The 19075-nt window shown below is 40.6% G+C and overlaps 1 protein-coding gene across 2 annotated transcripts in view; it reads left to right on the top strand.

Annotated features, from left to right (window-relative positions):
• Window positions 1-15368, top strand: part of LOC125718378 (transmembrane protease serine 9-like) — a 29847-nt gene extending 14479 nt beyond the window's left edge. The window contains exons 1-10 of one of the 2 annotated variants that reach the window (XM_048992205.1): window positions 7117-7551; window positions 8865-8885; window positions 9084-9258; window positions 9394-9662; window positions 10910-11055; window positions 11172-11454; window positions 11729-11894; window positions 12147-12379; window positions 14200-14294; window positions 14454-15368. In XM_048992205.1, the coding sequence (XP_048848162.1) occupies window positions 7497-7551; window positions 8865-8885; window positions 9084-9258; window positions 9394-9662; window positions 10910-11055; window positions 11172-11454; window positions 11729-11894; window positions 12147-12379; window positions 14200-14294; window positions 14454-14702 (1692 nt within the window). In that variant the 5' untranslated portion in view covers window positions 7117-7496 and the 3' untranslated portion in view covers window positions 14703-15368. Of the gene's footprint in view, window positions 1-7116; window positions 7552-8864; window positions 8886-9083; window positions 9259-9393; window positions 9663-10909; window positions 11056-11171; window positions 11455-11728; window positions 11895-12146; window positions 12380-14199; window positions 14295-14453 lie in introns of those variants that run through there. The other variant, XM_048992204.1, reaches the window with a different exon arrangement.
• Window positions 15369-19075: the final 3707 nt, after the last annotated feature.

The following is a 19075-nucleotide window of genomic DNA, read 5'->3' as shown; positions in this document are numbered from 1 at the left end:
AGGGCTCATTCTTTAACATATTCACCTTTATTGTTGTGTCTCATACACTGTTGTTCCCTCTTTGTTTTGACTCTCTGGTCTACAATAGCGGTGAACAGGTTGCATGAGCAAGCAAGACCAGTTCCCCAATATCCTATCATGTCCTAAATCATGTACAATGAGCATATCACTCTCACATCACAAAGGATACATTTAACCTGTATGGTATTGATAAGCTACTCAATTTCATTTAAATGTGACATTTCAGGAGCAGAGGTGACATTTCAGGAGCAGAGCTGCATTCCAAGGTGATTCAAGTCAGAAAGAACAGAATAGATGCATTAACTTATTAATGTAAAGAGAGGCAGTGAGCTATGTATGATGACTTTTGTTAGGCATGTTGGTGAGTTTACCCCATACGAATGTTCATGCAGTACAAAGACACTTTAGTAAACACAAAATAGAGAGTCAGCAGAGTTATTTCACCGTTTGGGCCTTTGAGCATGACCCTTATGTCCCCAGCTACTCCAGGGACTGACTGACCTTGACCCTCAAAACAGAATGTATGTCGCTTTGGATAAAAGTGTCCTGTTACATCTGGTGTAAAACTAACACAGTATTCCTCAATAAGAAGATTGCAGATGTTGCTGCTACAGGTGGCACAACCAGTTATTAAGTTCTGGGGGGAAATTATTCCTTAAAATAGGTGATATAGGTGTTGAATAACCTTTTTCCTTCCATAAACGCATTAACCCTTTAATACCTGTGTTTTGTGTTTCCTCATGTTCATCTTATATTACATTTAATGCAAAGTTCTGAAACCATTTGGGGTAACAAATGTGCAATAAAAATGAGGGAATCAGGGTAAATATTTTTTTGCAACACTATGTTTTCTCTGCTATTTTTATGATGATATTGTTCTTTTTCTTTCTGAGCACTTTGTACATAGGCAGTAATATGGCAATGCGATATGTCAAAAGTGTAAAGAAAGGAACGTATCGCTACATCCCATGAAGATGGACGTTCATGTCTTAGGACATTGGTGGCTGGTTAGTATGAGTATGAGTTAGTATCTGTGTCCGTGGAACAATGTCGTTCTGCAGGCTTTTGGAAAAATACTCACTTTCAAAAACTGGCGTTTCGAGATGTTTTAATAAACTAGGGTGAAAATACCCCCAAATGTTTCCATTTGTGAGTGTGTCTTTATACATTGTTCAGTGTGAGAAGATAGTATATTTTAATAATGCAGCTCCTTCAGGCCTTCTTCCTGACGCTTGGAGCACATACAAGGGCGTACATTTGGGTATGGATGGTAGGGGCATGTCCGTACCAATATTGTGGGAGAACTGTGTGTTTAGTGGGGCGGGGGTTTAGGGCCTGATTTAACACAATGGCATTTAGGTGATTTAAGTGACTTTGAATGTAGCATGGTTCTTGGTGCTAGACAGGCTGGTCTGAGTATTGCAGAAACTGCTGATCTTCTGGGATTCTCACGCACAACCATCTCTAGGGTTTACAGAGAATGGTCCGAAAAAAGGGAAAACATCCAGTGAGCAGCAGTTCTGTGGGCGAAAATGCCTTGTTGATGCCAGAGGTCAGAGGAGAATGGCCAGAGTGGTTCAAGCTGATAGAAAGGCAACAGTAACTCAAATAGAAGAGCATCTCCGAACGCACAACTCGTCGAACCTTGAGGCAGATGGGCTACAGCAGCAGACCACCACACCGGGTGCCACTCCTGTCAGCAAAGAACAGGAAACTGAGGCTACAATTCACACAGGCTCACCGAAATTGGACAATAGAAGATTGGAAAAATGTTGCCTAGTCTGATGAGTCTCGGTTTCTGCTGCGACATTCGGATGGTAGGGTCAGAATTTGGCGTCAACAACATGAAAGCATGGATCCATCCTGCCTTGTATCAACGTTTCAGGCTGGTGGTGGTGGTGTAATGGTGTGGGGGACATTTTCTTGGCACACTTTGGGCCCCTTAGTACTAATTGATCATCGTTGCAACACCACAGCCTACCTGAGTATTGTTGCTGACCATATCCATCCCTTTATGACCACAGTGTACTCATCTTCTGATGGCTACTTCCAGCAGGATAATGCATCCATCCATCCATTTTCCAAACCGCTTATCCTACTGGGTCGCGGGGGGTCCGAAGCCTATCCCAGAGGCAATGGGCACGAGGCAGGGAACAACCCAGGATGGGGGGCCAGCCCATCGCAGGGCACACTCACACACCATTCACTCACGCATGCACTCCTATGGGCAATTTAGCAAGTCCAATTAGCCTCAGCATGTTTTTGGACTGTGGAGGGAAACCGGAGTACCTGGAGGAAACCCCGCGACGACATGGGGAGAACATGCAAACTCCACACACATGTGACCCAGGCGGAGACTCAAACGGTGTGTGAGGCACGAACGAATGGTGTGAGGCAACAGTGCTAACCACTGCACCACCATGCCGCCCCATGCACCATGTCATAAAGCTCGAATCATCTCAGACTGGTTTCTTGAACATGACAATGAGTTCACTGTACTCAAATGGCCTCCACAGTCACCAGATCTCAATCCAATAGAGCACCTTTGGGTTGTGGTGGAACGGGAGATTCGCATCATGGATGTGCAGCAGAGAAATCTGCAGCTACTGCGTGATGCTATCATGTTAATATGGACCAATATCTTTGAGGAATGTTTCCAGTACCTTGTTGAATCTATGCCACGAAGGATTAAGGCAGGTCTGAAGGCAAAAAGGGGTCCAACCCGGTACTAGGAAGGTGAACCTAATAAAGTGGCCGGTGAGTGTATGTACAACAACCGCCACTCCCCCTCACGTCCACTAGATGTCACCCTTCACATATCATTACGTATCGTTTCGAAATAACTTTTATTATGTTGAAATCATGAGAACGTGAATAGTACAACTTAATAGTTCCAATTAAGTACGTTGGGAAACGTACCCCTGAATAGCGCTTACCTTCTTAGCCTATTAGTAATAAATAACCTTACATCTGTGGCTGTCAGTATGTTTTTTCCTGCACTTGTGGAAACTCCGCATTCATAACCCTTGAGAGAGAAAACATATATTGCAGTTTGGGCAGGTTCATCGTGCTTCAACGTGCACTGTTGTACGTTAAGTTTGGAGGTGTAGCAATGGCTGTTACATAACTAGTCTAGGACTTTTTTGTATCAGCCCATTTCACCACTTCTTACATATATTTGAAAGACGGAGCGACCATGTTTGAAAATTGCTGTATGTCAGATATACATTTACATTTACAGCATTTGGCAGACACCCTTAGCCAGAGCGACTTACATAAGTGCTTTATGATTCTGCAATGAATTTTTCCGATACTAGCTCAATAAAGACCCAGGCTATGAATACCATCTATCTGAATACTCTGTTGGGAAAGTGCAAAATTTTTTATTTTTTTTTAAATATATATACACACAAGGAAAAGAGCTGAGAGTAAGATACCAGAAGTACGACTTCAGGTATTCCTGAAAAAGGAATGTTTTCAGTTGTCGCTTGAAGACATTCAAGGATTCAGCTATTCGGACATCAAGTTCATTCCACCAACTACGTGCCAGGACAGAGAAGAGCCCAGATGTGTGTCTTCCTTGTGCCTTGGGGGGTGGTGGGACCAGTCGAGCAGTGCTGGAGGATCGGAGTGATCATGGTGCAGTGCGGGGTGTGATGAGGTCTTTTAGGTAGGATGGTGCCAGACCATTTTTGGCTTTGTATGCAAGCATCAGTGTTTTGAATCTGATGCGGGCAGCTACAGGAAGCCAATGGAGAGAGCACAGCAAAGGAGTGCTGTGGGAGAACTTGGGAAGGTTGAAAACAAGACGAGCAGCTGCATTCTGAATCAGTTGGAGAGGACAGATGGCGCGCAGTGGTAAACGAGGTGCAGTAGTCAAGGCGTGAGATGACGAGGGACTGGACGAGTATCTGGGTAGACTGAGTGGAAAGAAATGGACGTATTCTCCTGATATTAAAGAGGAGAAACCAACAAGAGCGAGAACGACTGGCGATATGTAAGGAAAAGGATAACCGATCGTCCATAGTAACCCTAAGGTTGCGAGCAGAAACCAAAGGACGGATCAGGGAGTTGTCAAAGGAGATCACAAGGTCCTGGAGGGGGGATGAGTCAGCTGGGATGTAAAGCAGTTCGGTTTTACTAGTGTTGAGTTTTAGCTGGTGAGCGGTCATCCAAGATGAGATGTCTGCCAAGCATGCAGAGATCTTAGTGGAGTGTCTGAGGGAGGGAAGGAGAGGATGAGTTGAGTGTCATCGGCATAGTGGTAGGAGAAGCCATGTGAGGATATAACCTCACCAAAAGATTTAGTATAGAGGGAGAATAGGAGAGGGCCAAGAACCGAGCCCTGAGGGACACCGGTGAAAAGACGACGTGGGGTAGATGTGGTTCCATTCCATGTCATTTGCTATGTTCGGCCTTCTAGGTAGGAAGCAAGCCAGCGCCATGCCAAGCCACCAATGCCAAGACTCCTAAGGATGGACAGGAGAGTCTTGTGGTTGACCGTGGCAAATGCTGCTGATAGGTCAAGAAGGATGAGGACAGATGACAGTTTGGCTGATCTGGCAGCATGTAGCTTCTCAGTGACTGCTAAGAGGGCAGTCTCTGTAGAGTGAGCTGCTTTAAAGCCAGACTGATTAGGATCCTGGAGGTTGTTCTGAGAGAGATAGAGAGAGAGCTGGTTGTAGACAGTGCGTTCGAGGATTTTTGAAAGGAACGAAAGAAGCGATACTGGTCGGTAGTTGAAAGTGTCCGAGGGATTTAGAGTGTGTTTTTTTAAGATGGGAATGACCCTGGCTATTTTGAATGCTGTTGGTACATGACCGGAAGTTATGGAGGTATAGATGCGAAACTCTCCTTATTCAGTTATGGCGAGGTGAAGGCAGATTTTCATTGCATGGCGCCTTTAACAACAGCAAACTAAAAGGAAAAAAAGAAACAGGAAAAGCAGAAAATTGTTTTACCAGGAAATGCCTTGCATATGCTCTCTTTTATAATAATAATATATCTCAAACAACAATAATAATTCATACCTTGATTACAGCAGGTAAACATGCCTTACCTTTTTCTGTTTACCCTTGTCACACAAATATTTCATGTAAACTTTCACAATTTGCTCAGTGACTCTTATACGGTCAAGGTTTAAATCCTGCACTCTATTAATTTAAGCATGCAGTGTACTGAAATTGCCGCACCCATACACACTCAATGGCACTGTGAAGGCTCTCTACTGAGCAGGCCTGTTTGAAGTCCTTTTCAGGGGATAGGCCGTACTGACCATCCCTCACCCAGCACAGGCCAAACATTCCTCTCTCGCTCCTTATGGGTTTGTTTGGTGTTGTGGTAGCACATTTACCAGCATTTTTGTCCCAGTGGCGAAAACAACCCAGGTAGCACGCTAGGCAAACTTCACTGCAGGTGTCTCCCTGGTTTCCCCTCATAAAAAAAAAATATCATAACATTATTTGAAGTAATTGTACAGTGATTTACCTAATAATCACAATCTTTTAGTGCAGAGAGTAGCAAGTGCAATATGTGCAGTATGTACAATTTGTACAGTTAAGAGAGTATATACAGTTAAGAGAGTATATACAGTTAAGAGAGTATATACAGTTAAGAGAGTATAGAGGTGGGAATAGTTATGTATAGATGTACAGATTATATACAATAAGTTTCCATTTGGAATGGCAGTGAGCTTCACTGCCTGCTTCTGCAGAATTCCTTATAATCCCATTCCTCTTTGTGACAGTATATGGTTTGCTGACATACAGTGCTCATACGTATATATAACGTCTTGTTACACTTGCTTAATTCTGCAAAAATGGTGCAAATTTATTGGTTTCGTAACAAAAGTCCATTGACAAGCAATGTTTAACATACCTGCATATGTCCTTCACACAGACATTTTCTTGTCATTAAGTGTCTTAATAATTTTGGCACAATTTTTTTGGTGTTTTATACTATTGCAAAGGTCTGACTAATTAATGAGACTGCTTGCCAATGAACTTTTTAACTCAGAACAGCAGAACAGTAGAACTATAATTTGTGTGTATAATTTCAGTTTATTACTACTTCAAATTAATGTTTTGCTTAAAAATACTGATTGATTTGAATGTGATATATTTTTTTAAGAAATGATTAAATAATTTTTGCTGTAAAAATAATACATTTGCAATATTTTTATTACATTAAGCAAGTGTTCCAAGTCTTTCTGTGAGTACAATATGCACACTAGCCGTGAAGACCCCAAATGTCACTAATTAAGATGATAATTGTGTGATAATTAAGATTATCCAATTAAGATGATAATTAAGATGATAAACACACACGTTGGGGACTGTGAAGCACACAAGACTCCACAGAAAGGATGACCAGTAACCGCAGCTGGTCTAACAGGAAATCAGATCAACTGAAGGGGCAGGGCAAGACCCGATCCTGACAGTTATTCTTAGATGCATTTCAAGGTGTAATGTTGTGTCATTGTGCTGCTGACATGACTGTATGAGTCACTGTTCTCTTTGGACCTCGACCAATGAGGTGACATTTCAGGAGCAGAGCTGCATTCCAAGGTGATTCAAGTGAAAACAACAGAGTAGCTGCAATAGCATTTTAATATAAAGACAAGCAGTGATCCATGCATGATGACGTCTGTCAGACATATTGTGGAGTTTACATCATTTATGAAAGCTATGATGAAGCCACTAAAGCAGGTTATCAGTCTGTGATGTTGCTACAGTGTTGTGAAGAAGTACTCCTTGTTTCTTCAATTTTTGCATGTTTTTCACATTCAATTATTTCAGATCTTCAAATAAAAATTTATATAATTCAAACACACTTTAGTAAACACAATAATCCAGCTCCTTCAGGCTTTCTTCCTGACACTTGGGACACATAGCTGGTCTCTTTCAGATTAGCACCTACTGTGTTTATAAATGTAGCTATAAAAACAACGTTGAAACTTTCAAATAACTACATATTGAAAATACGTAGGCAGGTCTAAAAATTTAGCGTGTCATGTGACAGGGTATTGTTCATGTTCTGCACAACGATATGTGCTTTTAGTTTTATACTTGAAAACATTTGTGGGGGGGGTAGTTTCCTAGGCTTTTCTTTGGAACATAGAATGATTTCGTAAATTATTTTACTATATATTTTATCTTTCAGTATTAAACAAGACAAAAAGTCAGAAACCCGAATACTTCAACAAAGAATTAGAAGGCAATGCAATTGCGCTACGTACTTAACATTTGTAACAGCTTGCAGAGAAAGGAAAAACCCATACGGTTGCGTGCATAAAGTTACGACAATCAACAAGGAAACGCGAGTGAGAAATATGTTTAAAGTGATATGAATGTTTGAAATTCCTGCGGCCCAAGTAGGATGTGCTATTATAGCTGGTTTTGTACGCGATATACATTGTTGGGAGAAATCAGGAGGGACATTCAAATACAGACAGACTGGCATCTCCGTTTAACGCAATGGCATTTAGGACCGGTGTGCTTTTTGTGACGGCTCTAAGTCTACTGCATACAGGTAAGTGCTGTACTGTGCATTTAGAACAACCGAGCATTTGCGTTTCAGTGTCGTTTGACCCTTAAATAATGTCCATGTTGAGAACTACGAAAAAGTTTTCAAGTTCATTGTAAAATGTATAGGAAATGGAATCTCTTTTTAAAGTTCGTTTTACGCTTGCTTATATGGTGTTCAAAATGTAATATCAGGACCGACTTTTCGTGCTTGTATTCGTATAGGCTAGTGAAAAATTAGTAATAATTTTTTTCTTTTAAAAAAAAACGGTTGTTTTAGAATATATTTAGGTCCACAAGATGTGTACATATTGGCGATGATAATAGTCCCAACAGAATTGTTGTATATACATTTTGGAATGGTTTCTGATCAAAGTAAAAATTATAGGGGCTACTGGAACAATGACTTATTCATAACACTAGTTAAAGTAGCTAATCACATATATAGGCCTAATAGATTAGAAAATAGGTAAAATATGTAAAACCTTGAAATTGCTGTAGTTTGGAATGAAATGCATAAGAAATTTTTTTTTAAATCACGTAATTAAATTCTGGCTCTATAAAATCTGAGTCTGATACCCCTGCTATAAACCAAAAGTGGACATTTTTAGAGCTCACCCTAAACATTTCAGGGGGGGCTTCCAAGGTAGCTTGTGTCCTTTTTGTGGGGGCGAGCTCGCCTTAGCTTCCCTGTAATTCAAACCATGATCTATATGTCCCTAGACAAAAGTTCTAGCACCATGCCATAACTTACCTTGCGATCAATAATTTTTTTTTTTTTCATATTTTTCCTCATTTGGGCCACTTCCAGATCAACCTGAAATACAGGAAATGTCGGTCTCATTGCTTATCACGGGACATTGTTGTTAGAGGACTAATTGTTCAGTACAGAAGATTACAGGAGATTATGTCAAATACGTTCCCTGAAACGAGCACCAAGGAAGTCCGAGGGAAAAACTAGCAACATACCATATTGTTTAATTTATTAATATAATTTATTTGGTAAAATTACATTTCAGTTTGAAGTCCATTCAATTTGTTGCCTTTTCATGTTCTGAATCTAAGGGAATAATTAAGGGAAAAAATGGAGATTTGAGCTAAATAATGACTTTAATTATATTGTGATAATTATCTATATCAACTAATATGAAGAAAAAATTGTGATAAATTATCTTACCATATCGCAAAGTTCTAGTGGCAACTATCTAAAAGAGTCATATTGAGATTAGACATTTACGACACAAATAGGCATAATTAACATGAACACATTTTCAGTAATATTATAGTAATTAACCAAAGCTGTTCTCTCCCATTTTTTAGAGTCACATGCACAACCGAATGGTAAGTTCGTTAATATCATGTCTTTGTTCTTTCCTTTAAAACACAAAATTTCACTAATATTTTGTCTTGTGAATTAGTGCTTAACAAATTAATTGGCCGATATCCAAAATTGGCACAGTAATATCTGATAGAATATTGTACAAGCTTTCAGTCAGTCCATGCTCAGCTCTTTACCTGCTCACCTCTCCCCCCTCCCAGTGTGTGGCCAAGCTCCTCTTAACACCAGGATAGTGGGGGGTCAGGATGCACCCCCGGGCAATTGGCCCTGGCAGGCTAATCTGCTGAAGAATCTTCAAAATGGATATGAGATCATGTGTGGAGGATCTCTCATTAACAATAAGTGGGTGCTCTCTGCTGCCCACTGCTTCTCCAGGTGAGTCATATTGGTGATTTTATACAACAGTATCGATGCTAAAACTCGTACAAAAAATCTGAGAAATATCCAGCTTGCAAAAAGTGTCTGTGATTTAACTTGATTTTTCACTGTTTGATGCTCTGTCTCCTACAGCACAGATACAACCAACTGGAGTGTTTTTCTGGGGCGTCAGGAACTGTATGGTACAAACCCAAATCAACAAGTCAGAACCCTCAGCCGCATCGTTCCTCATCCACTATACAACAATTTTCCAAATGACAATGACCTCGCTCTGCTGGAGCTCAGCACCACTGTAACTTTTTCCGACTACATTCAGCCCATTTGCCTGGCAGCCAGCAACAGCACCTTCTACAATGGCACTGCGACCTGGGTCACTGGCTGGGGAAATATTAAGTATACTGGTATGTCATCATATTCATATTCAAGCATAACACTGTCAGCTCTACTCCTCATTTTAATAACTAACCTCCTGCCCGGTCAGGATGTTAATACCAATTTTCTGCATGTATCTATATCTGAGTAGTTCATAATAACTAAAGATTCACAGATTTTGTTTTTATATGTGGGCAGTTTCTGGTTTCTGTGTGACTGAGATCCAGGCATCATCAACACCTGCTAACATATTAAAGCCTCTTGTTCAGGATCTTATTAACCCTTAGTACCCAATAAATGCGAAATGCGTTGGTTTTCGCACCCATTAATCTCAGGCTCGTAACTTTGCATAGGTATAACACACAGACATGATTCGAATATCTTCAAGAGAACTTACCCCTTCCGGTTGTCCAAGCTACAATGTTGTGCGCTAAAGTATTCCAGATGAATCTTATGTGAAATGAGGCATGTTTTACACATTTTCCACCAAAACTCTTCCCAGAAAATAAAGTGCATATTCACTGCCAAAATGGTCCACGCACTACCAACTATCATAAGAACAGTCGATATAAACAAAACGAATGTACAGTGGATGTGATAAGTGTACAAACCCATGATAAAATACCAGGTTTTTGGGATATAAAAAATGAGACCACGGTAAACCATTTAAAAGGATTTCCCCACCTTTAATGTGACCTATAACCTGTACAATTAAATTGAAACACAAACAGATCTGTTAGAGGGGGAAATATAAAAAATAAAAAATAACAATAGGCTGGTTGCATAAGTGTGCACACCCTTAAACTACTACTTTGTTGAAGCACGTTTTGGTTTAATTACAACATTCAGTCTTTTTGGTTACAGACCTGCCATCAATTTAAGTGACTCTGACCTTGTAATATTTTCCTGTCATTTACTCAACTGCATCCTGCAGAGAAAGCCATGGCTTGCAGAGAGCCTACAAAGCATCAAAGGGATGTCATTGTTGAAAGGTGTCAGAAGATAATATTTGTAGTGCCTGCAAATTCTTATAATAGACTAAACTAAAAATTGAGAAATGCCAATAGGCACAAGCAGTTTTGATGATATCAGGACTGTGTCAGAATTTAAACATTAAATTATGACATGTCTGAGTAGCCTAGAATGTCCTGAAAATAAAAACAAAGTATATGTCGCTAACTCCTGTAAGTACAATGTAATAAGCCTAAAACTAAAGGTATAAAAAGATGTTCCAAAAATGTATAGGGTTAACATTGTTGGTGATTCTCCCTTTCAGTGTCCCTCCCCTCTCCTGGCACCCTACAGGAAGTACAGATACCAATAGTTGGAAACAATAAGTGTAATTGCCTGAATGGACAGGGCTCCATCACAGCCAACATGATCTGTGCTGGTCTGCTAGCAGGAGGAAAGGACTCGTGTCAGGTGCGGTGGCTTCTGCTCAGTCTTTTTTTAGATCATGTGCTCCTGTGTGTAGCCAGATGCTTGGTATGATTGATATTTGTTCCAGGTTTGATTGAATTCTGTTTATACCTGTGTAGGGAGACTCAGGAGGTCCAATGGTGGTCAAACAGGGGTCTGTATGGGTCCAGGCTGGGATTGTGAGTTTTGGCTATGAATGCGCCCAGCCCAAACACCCTGGAGTCTACACTAGGGTGTCTCGTTATCAGGCCTGGATCAATTCCATCATCACCACCAACCAACCGGGATTTGTGACATTTACATCCAGTGGGACAAACAGTGACAACAGCACCTCCTGCAGTTCGTCACCATCCATTACATTAGCCCCAAGCACTCCCACCACCTCGACCACCACTGCCAAGCGTGAGTGTCTGATATTTCCCATCTTTAATTTCCCATTGGGTTCATAAGTTATTCTTATTTTTTCTGTTGTGTGATTGGCTTCCTCAGACCAACATTTTCCAGCATGGGAAGTCTTTGCATAACTGTACCAACTGCACTCTCTCTGATTACTGGTTAATTTTACTCTGCCTCTGAAGTGCAGTTACAACAGAGTATGACCAGCATAGTACTCAGCAGACAGTCCTGGGTACTGTATTAATACTCAGCTTTTTTCCCCCCACCTCCTTCATCTCAGCGGATGTATGTGGTCTCGCCCCACTGAACAATGGCGGCAGTAGCGGGTCGGTAGCAGCAGGGGCGTGGCCCTGGCAGGTCAGCCTGCAGATGAATGGGGTCCAAGTCTGTGGGGGCACTCTCATCACACGGAGATACGTCATCAGTGCAGCCCAGTGCTTCAACAGGTCAGTACAGTCAGAATCAAAGGTTGCTGACATCTCTGTAATCTCAACAAAATGTATCAGTGGGAGATTTGTGACTGAAATATGTGAAATTCTGAAAACGACGGATAAATCAAATCATGTAAACAACTTGCATTACTGATGAACTCAATTCTTTAACCTAATCCTAACACCAACAACAGTTCAATATAAAAAAATGAAAGATTCTTATTTCCCTCATATATTCATATTGACTGCATCACCATGTTCCCCCAGCTCACAGCTCAACAACAGCCAGTGGACAGTGGTTCTTGGTACGAGTATGTCACTAGCGGTGTCCAACATCACCCTTAGCAATCTGCCAGGTAACAACATTGCTGTGCTCCGCCTGGCTACAAGTGTAACACTGACCAACTACATCCAACCCCTGTGCCTGGGCTTGGGCAGTGTGGTCTTCCCCAGTGGGTCACAGTGTTGGGTGACAGGATGGAGAAGCACCCAGAGCGGAGGTGAGTGAGTGTGTTAGCATGTGTGAACCTGTGTGACTTCATCACACTCCATTAATTATAAGTAATGTTGTCATACTTAATTAAGTAGAGATGTAGTGATACCAAAAACTCATGGTATGTGTGATATAAAAGGTGAGCACTGACACATATCAGCTGCAGGTAACTGCAGGTTTAATTGCTGAAAGAATTAGTTAAAGAGAAACTGCTTCCGATCACTACAGGGATTCTCCTCACAGCTGGTAAAATTCAGTGTTGAGGAGTAGCCAGAGATACAGAGTGATTGTTGCCGGTAAACAGAGGCGGACAACGGAGTCAGATAACCAGGCATGGGTCAGTTGATCGTCGTCATAGGTACCGCGGGGAACAGGCAGAACTCGGAATCTAGGACACAATCATCTTTGCACAGGCACTAAATAGAAACTAAAAAGTAGACTGCTCGAACCCAGGGCACACCATGAAGATCTTGCAACCCTTCGGTGAGACTGGCTTCTGGAAATAGAGCTCCTGATAGGGAAATGGGAAACAGCTGCTACAGGCACGGGTCTCAAGCGGAGTCTGCAGTATGATTAGGGAGCCGAAAACAGGGGCTTCCGCAGAGGGGCGTGGTCATCGGAGCTATCATGATAGCAAGTGCACGGTATGATATCACAATAAACGATCAGCAGTCAGAAGTAGCAGTCCTTTTATAAAATGAAATAAAAATAATAAAATTATCTATTTTTGCAGCAGCTGGATCTTGTAAACAAAGCAAGTCACACTCACAGAAGAACATCAGTGTTTTTAGTATGCAACTACAGAAGTCCGACAAAAACAGTGCAATTTTCGACAAGGAGATTGAATAGAATTCAGCTGTACTAGCAAAATAACCATGAAATATCCTGCTAGATATTGTCACAGTCTCACAACAAAACAAGTTCCTTACAGGAACTATACACTCACATTAATTTCCCTGAAAAGATTAGTTCTTTTTGTTATTCCACTTCTCCTCTGAAACATGAGGAGAATGTTGCTTCCCTCCTCGACTATGGCCAGTGAGGCATGTACGGGCGTGCTGTTTGCGAGCATATGGCTGGCTGGAAACTAAGCCTGGGCCTGAACACATACGCTTACAGTGAATGAATGACCGAGTTGGAGAATGAGAGACACATAAGAGTGAACGAGTTGTTGAGCGAGTTGGTGAACATGAGACTCAAATACTGCACAAGAGAGCCATACCTGAAATACAGCATCTACTGGTGTAGAAAGTAGCCCACAAGTGAAGTGACTTCTCATATGCTGCATCTGGATTTTAGACATGCGACGTTTTCATGATTTAAGATGATTCTACAAACTAGGTTTGTTAGTCCATGTACTCGCTAGCTCACTATGATGATGAGCTGTTAGATTTGGGGTTTTAACAAAGAATGTTACAATGTTGAGAAACCTACACTATTCTTCAATAGCATCTTACTTTTACTATTACTCACATGACTTATTAGTGGTATTTAGCTTAGTCCTTAGCACTATTTAGCTGAAAGCTGCAAGGTGACCGAAAAAGCAGCTGACATGCCCACTGCGCCTGTAAGGAATGGGAGAGAAAGTCAAGCTGCTGACCCGCTGTTGTACAGCGACGCATATCATAGGCAATACTCTTAAAGTACCGATACTAATAAAATGGAGGATAGTATTGTTTTTAATGGCAGGGTATCACGGTACTTTTTCAGTATTGGTTTACCCTGCAACACTAGTTACATCCCTAACAGTGAGTATAAAATCATTTTGTGTGTTAAATTCATACTAAAATAAATAACACAGAATACCATCCCTCCTTCTTATGACAGTCCCAAATATTCAGCAGCAGAATACAACTGTGGTAAATTGTGGGAGCAGCGCATCTTCCTCAGACATCTGTATTACAGCTGTGACGTTGCAGCAGGTAAGGATGCTCATATATTGCTGCTCGTATCTGACATTCACTCCTCAGCAGTGCTGCGCCTGCAGCTCCAGTCGTACTGTAGTCAGACTGAATGCTGTTCTGTGTTTCACCCTTTTCACTCCTCCTGTCTGCCTGTCTCTCTCTCTCTCCTCACCTCAGGGTGATGCAGGTGACCCATTACTCTGTAAACAGGGGAGCACCTGGTTCCAGGCCGCAGTGATAACGACCAACACCTCCGGCAGCACCAAAGCCGCCTCTCCGATAATGACCTTATCTAAGGTGTCTCAGTTCACCACTTTCCTTCAGAATACTGTTAGCAATCTCTCTACCAGCTCTGCTGCAGCAATTCACATCAACACCATCATCCCTTTCCTGCTGCTTCTCCTCTCTCTCCTCACCCCACTCTAATCCATCACCGTTCTGTCCATCTGAACCAAATCTCAGTTAGTAGCCTTATGAACTCGCATGCCAAATGTGACAGATTAGCTATTGGTGATTGTGGTTATCTTGGATCTCACAACAGGGGACATGCAGTATACAGTGTTCCTTAATATGAGAAACATTCATACTCAGTTACTTGAAAATAGAGAGTTCAACTTACTTCGCTGTCATGTAAAATGTCTGTATGTCACCCTAAATGTAACACATTTGAAAATGCAAGAATGCCTTCAGGATCCTCTTCTGAAAGATGTTCTGTGTTGAGAAGCTGTTGCATCCATCAATCAGTCCATCCATCATTCCAGTCATCATACTTATCCTGAGCGAGGTCACAATGAAAAGCTGTTTCAATAATGTCAAAAATTCCTTGAACGTTGCAGATTAGTGATAGTTAGAAATCACTGCAGTTTTATCAGTGTTCAGTCAGTACAGCTACAACATGACTAATGTGCTCCTGAAAAACCTTGTATGTACTAAAATCACGTGTTAAAATACACATATCCGATGGGAAAAATAAGGTTAGGGAATGCGACTCCAAAACTTAGTAATGAATGAATGAAACAATAAAAAAAAGTAGTACCTGTAACCAATAATGTAATTATATGAATTCTAAATAAATAATACAAATTCTATCTATCCGAACGCAGCTCTTGATTTACTTTTGGGCATGCTTTGAGCCCTTTTTTATACAGACACCACCATCTAGTGGGCTCGAAACATACAGCAAAAAGTTCATAAAGCATCGTTTTGGCCATCATTACAGTACGGTCACACCACGAATGACAAAAGCTTCAAAACAACCGGAAGTCATTCAGTGGCGCGGTCAGTGTAGAAAAATGAAGTTGTAGCCCGGTCAACTTTATGGTAATGAACTAATATATGGTTCGGTGACAACCAGTAGGAATGCACAAATGCTCCACTAAAGAGAGTTCTACAGAATACAATGCTGTGAACTTTTCATCTGACCAAACAGTTCCCAAGCATAATGCAGAAGAAACTGATCGTATCTGTAGCAGGCTTACCAGTTATTCATGACATGGCCCTGTTTGCATACTGGTGAATAATTTTTAAAAAAATCAGGCATAGACAAAGATGTCTGAAGCTACCGGTGTTTTTGTGGTGAATTGTTGAAGTATATAATGTATTTTGGTGAAAAAAGGAAGCAAGCGGCATACTAATTTTGGCGCCATAGCATGCAACGAAAATTGTAAATGTTAAAGTTACTTATTTAAAACATTATTTTCTATTTCATTACATAAAATAGATACATTACATGTTCTAGTAGAACAGGCATGATACATTTTTAGTACAATTTATGTAATAGTACGTTTACATGCACAGCTAAGTCAGGCTACGGTTATAACTCAACTACGCCATTTAATCAGACTGTTCTCCTTGTCCTAGTATACATGGATGGGAGGGGAATTGATTTATTGACCTAATAATGTCCAACTCCGCTACAATAGGTGGGGATATGGCTCCTTTCAGCTTGTTAGTATTGATTTTTTTTTTCGGTGACTTATTATGTCACAGACATTAAATATAATAAAATTAATAATGATAGGTGCATGGATAAATAACGAGACCCAAGCTTTAATTGAGATATTTTCGGAAGAGCAAATAGAATAAAATCAGGATAGCATAACGAGAAATAAAGCGTTTTGTATAATATTCTATGATCGCACAATGTGATTTTGTTGTAATAAAGAGTGGGGTATATATGAAACAAAAAAGGAGTTTTAGCACTCCCTGCACTATAATATTTGTACTAAATTGAAGGCTAGAAAAAGCCTGATATTAATGTAGCTGACTATCGATATAAGAATTGAATGGGAATAACATGCGATGTTGATATTGATATTTCATATCGTCCAGTCCTACTACAGCCATTTTTCAAATTCAGTGTGCCAGTACCAGTTTTCACTTTTGTTACCTTATTGATATAGATACGCGCTTGAAGTGCACTAATAGACACGTCCCTCCCAAATGCTGTGGGGGGATCATCTGCCTCAGGGGTATCACATATGATGCCTGGTTTACAGAAAACATATACGATTAAAATATCTCATTACATAATTTGAATTTTTTTTCTTATAGTTTTTATTTGGAGAACCCCTTTCTTCCATTAAAACGGTTTATTCTCAGCCCCCGCTCTGGCAGGCAGACGCTCATTTCCAAATCCAGGTGTAAGGAGACAACACAGGGAGCAGTGAGCACAGAAGCGCAGTACGGCTTTGTGTGTAAACTTAACTCATTGGAGACCTAGTATCATAACTAACAGTTAATCAAGGACTAAGAAACCAGGAGAACTCCTAACACATAGCAACATGAACATGAACAATTACAGAATAGAGAACAGAGTGGACACAGACCTCAAACCCATGACCAGAGAGTCTTTAAAGTCTTTGGGCCACACACTCAACCCACTGAGCTAAGCAGTGGTCTTGGGAACAAGGGAAACACACTATGGACTTAGAACTGAAACAGAGAAAGGGACAGGATGGCCAGCGACACCTGCTGGCCAAGCAGGGAAGAGATATGAAGGGCAGGGAAGGACGAGCGCCAACCCTGACACCCTACATGCTACATTGATATCATTTTTGTGAAATATATATGTACTGTGCAGTTCATTCAGTGTGTTGACTGTGAACAGCATTTCACGACAGAGAGAAAGGATAATGCATTTCCTAGCATGTAGGCTGACATAAAAAAAAAACATCTTTTGGTTTTGCTGTGTCAGATCATTGTACCAGAAAATTCTCTTAATTATGGAAAAAAAAAATTAGGCTATTAAATGTGTATAAGAAATCATACTGTGTCATTTTATTGGTGTTTTTTAAAGCAAAGGACTTCCTTGTTCTAGTAAACTAATGAGTTTAGTACTATAGTTTTGATTAGCAAATAAAGAATGAGAAGATGTTCTCATTCGGGGCTCATCATTTAAATGCAATTGCGTAGCTTATCAATACCATACAGGTTAAATGTATCCTTTGTGATGTGAGAGTGATATGCTCTTTGTACGTGATTTAGCACATGATAGGATATTGGGGAACTGGTCTTGCTTACTCGTGCAACCTGTTCACCGCCATTCTAGACCAGAGAGTCAAAACAAAGAGGGAACAACAGTGTATGAGACCCACAACAATAAAAGTGAATATGTTAAATGTGACATTTCAGGAGCAGAGCTGCATTCCAAGGTGATTCAAGTCAGAAAGAACAGAATAGATGCATTAACTTATTAATGTAAAGAGAGGCAGTGAGCTATGTATGATGACTTTTGTTAGGCGTGTTGGTGAGTTTACCCCATACGAATGTTCATGCAGTACAAAGACACTTTAGTAAACACAAAATAGAGAGTCAGCAGAGTTATTTCACCGTTTGGGCCTTTGAGCATGACCCTTATGTGCCCAGCTACTCCAGGGACTGACTGACCTTGACCCTCAAAACAGAATGTATGTCGCTTTGGATAAAAATTACCTGTTACATCTGGTTTAAAACTAACACAGTATTCCTCAATAAGAACATTGCAGATGTTGCTGCTACAGGTGGCACAATCAGTTATTAAGTTCTGGGGGAAAATTATTCCTTAAAATAGGTGATATAGGTGTTGAATAACCTTTTTCCTTCCATAAACGCATTAACCCTTTAATACCTGTGTTTTGTGTTTCCTCATGTTCATCTTATATTACATTTAATGCAAAGTTCTGAAACCATTTGGGGTAACAAATGTGCAATAAAAATGAGGAAATAAGGGTAAATATTTTTTTGCAACACTATGTTTTCTCTGCTATTTTTATGATGATATTGTTCTTTTTCTTTCTGAGCACTTTGTACATAGGCAGTAATATGGCAATGCGATGTGTCAAAAGTGTAAAGAAAGGAATATATCGCTACATCCCATAAAGATGGACGTTCATGTCTTAGGACGTTGGTGGCAGGTAACTGTGAGTCATCTGTGTCCGTGGAACAATGTCGTTCTGCAGGCTTTTGGAAAAATACTCGCTTTCAAAAACTGGCGTTTCGAGATGTTTTAATAAACTAGGGTGAAAATACCCCAAATGTTTCCATTTGTGAGTGTGTCTTTATACATTGTTCAGTATGAGAAGATAGTATATTTTAATAATGCAGCTCCTTCAGGCCTTCTTCCTGACGCTTGGAGCACATACAAGGGCATACATTTGGGTATGGATGGTAGGGGCATGTCCGTACCAATATTGTGGGAGAACTGTGTGTTTAGTGGGGCGGGGGTTTAGGGCCTGATTTGGCCCGTACTACCGTTGAAATCAAACGTATCCCTTTCAACACATATGTAATCTCTTTCAGATTCACACCCAGCATGTTCG

The sequence above is a fragment of the Brienomyrus brachyistius genome, chromosome 22 (assembly GCF_023856365.1).
Source record: "Brienomyrus brachyistius isolate T26 chromosome 22, BBRACH_0.4, whole genome shotgun sequence".
Classification (NCBI taxonomy): Eukaryota; Metazoa; Chordata; class Actinopteri; order Osteoglossiformes; family Mormyridae; genus Brienomyrus; species Brienomyrus brachyistius.
The sequence above is the reverse complement of the archived record's forward strand: the minus strand, read 5'-3'. Positions and strand labels throughout refer to the sequence as shown.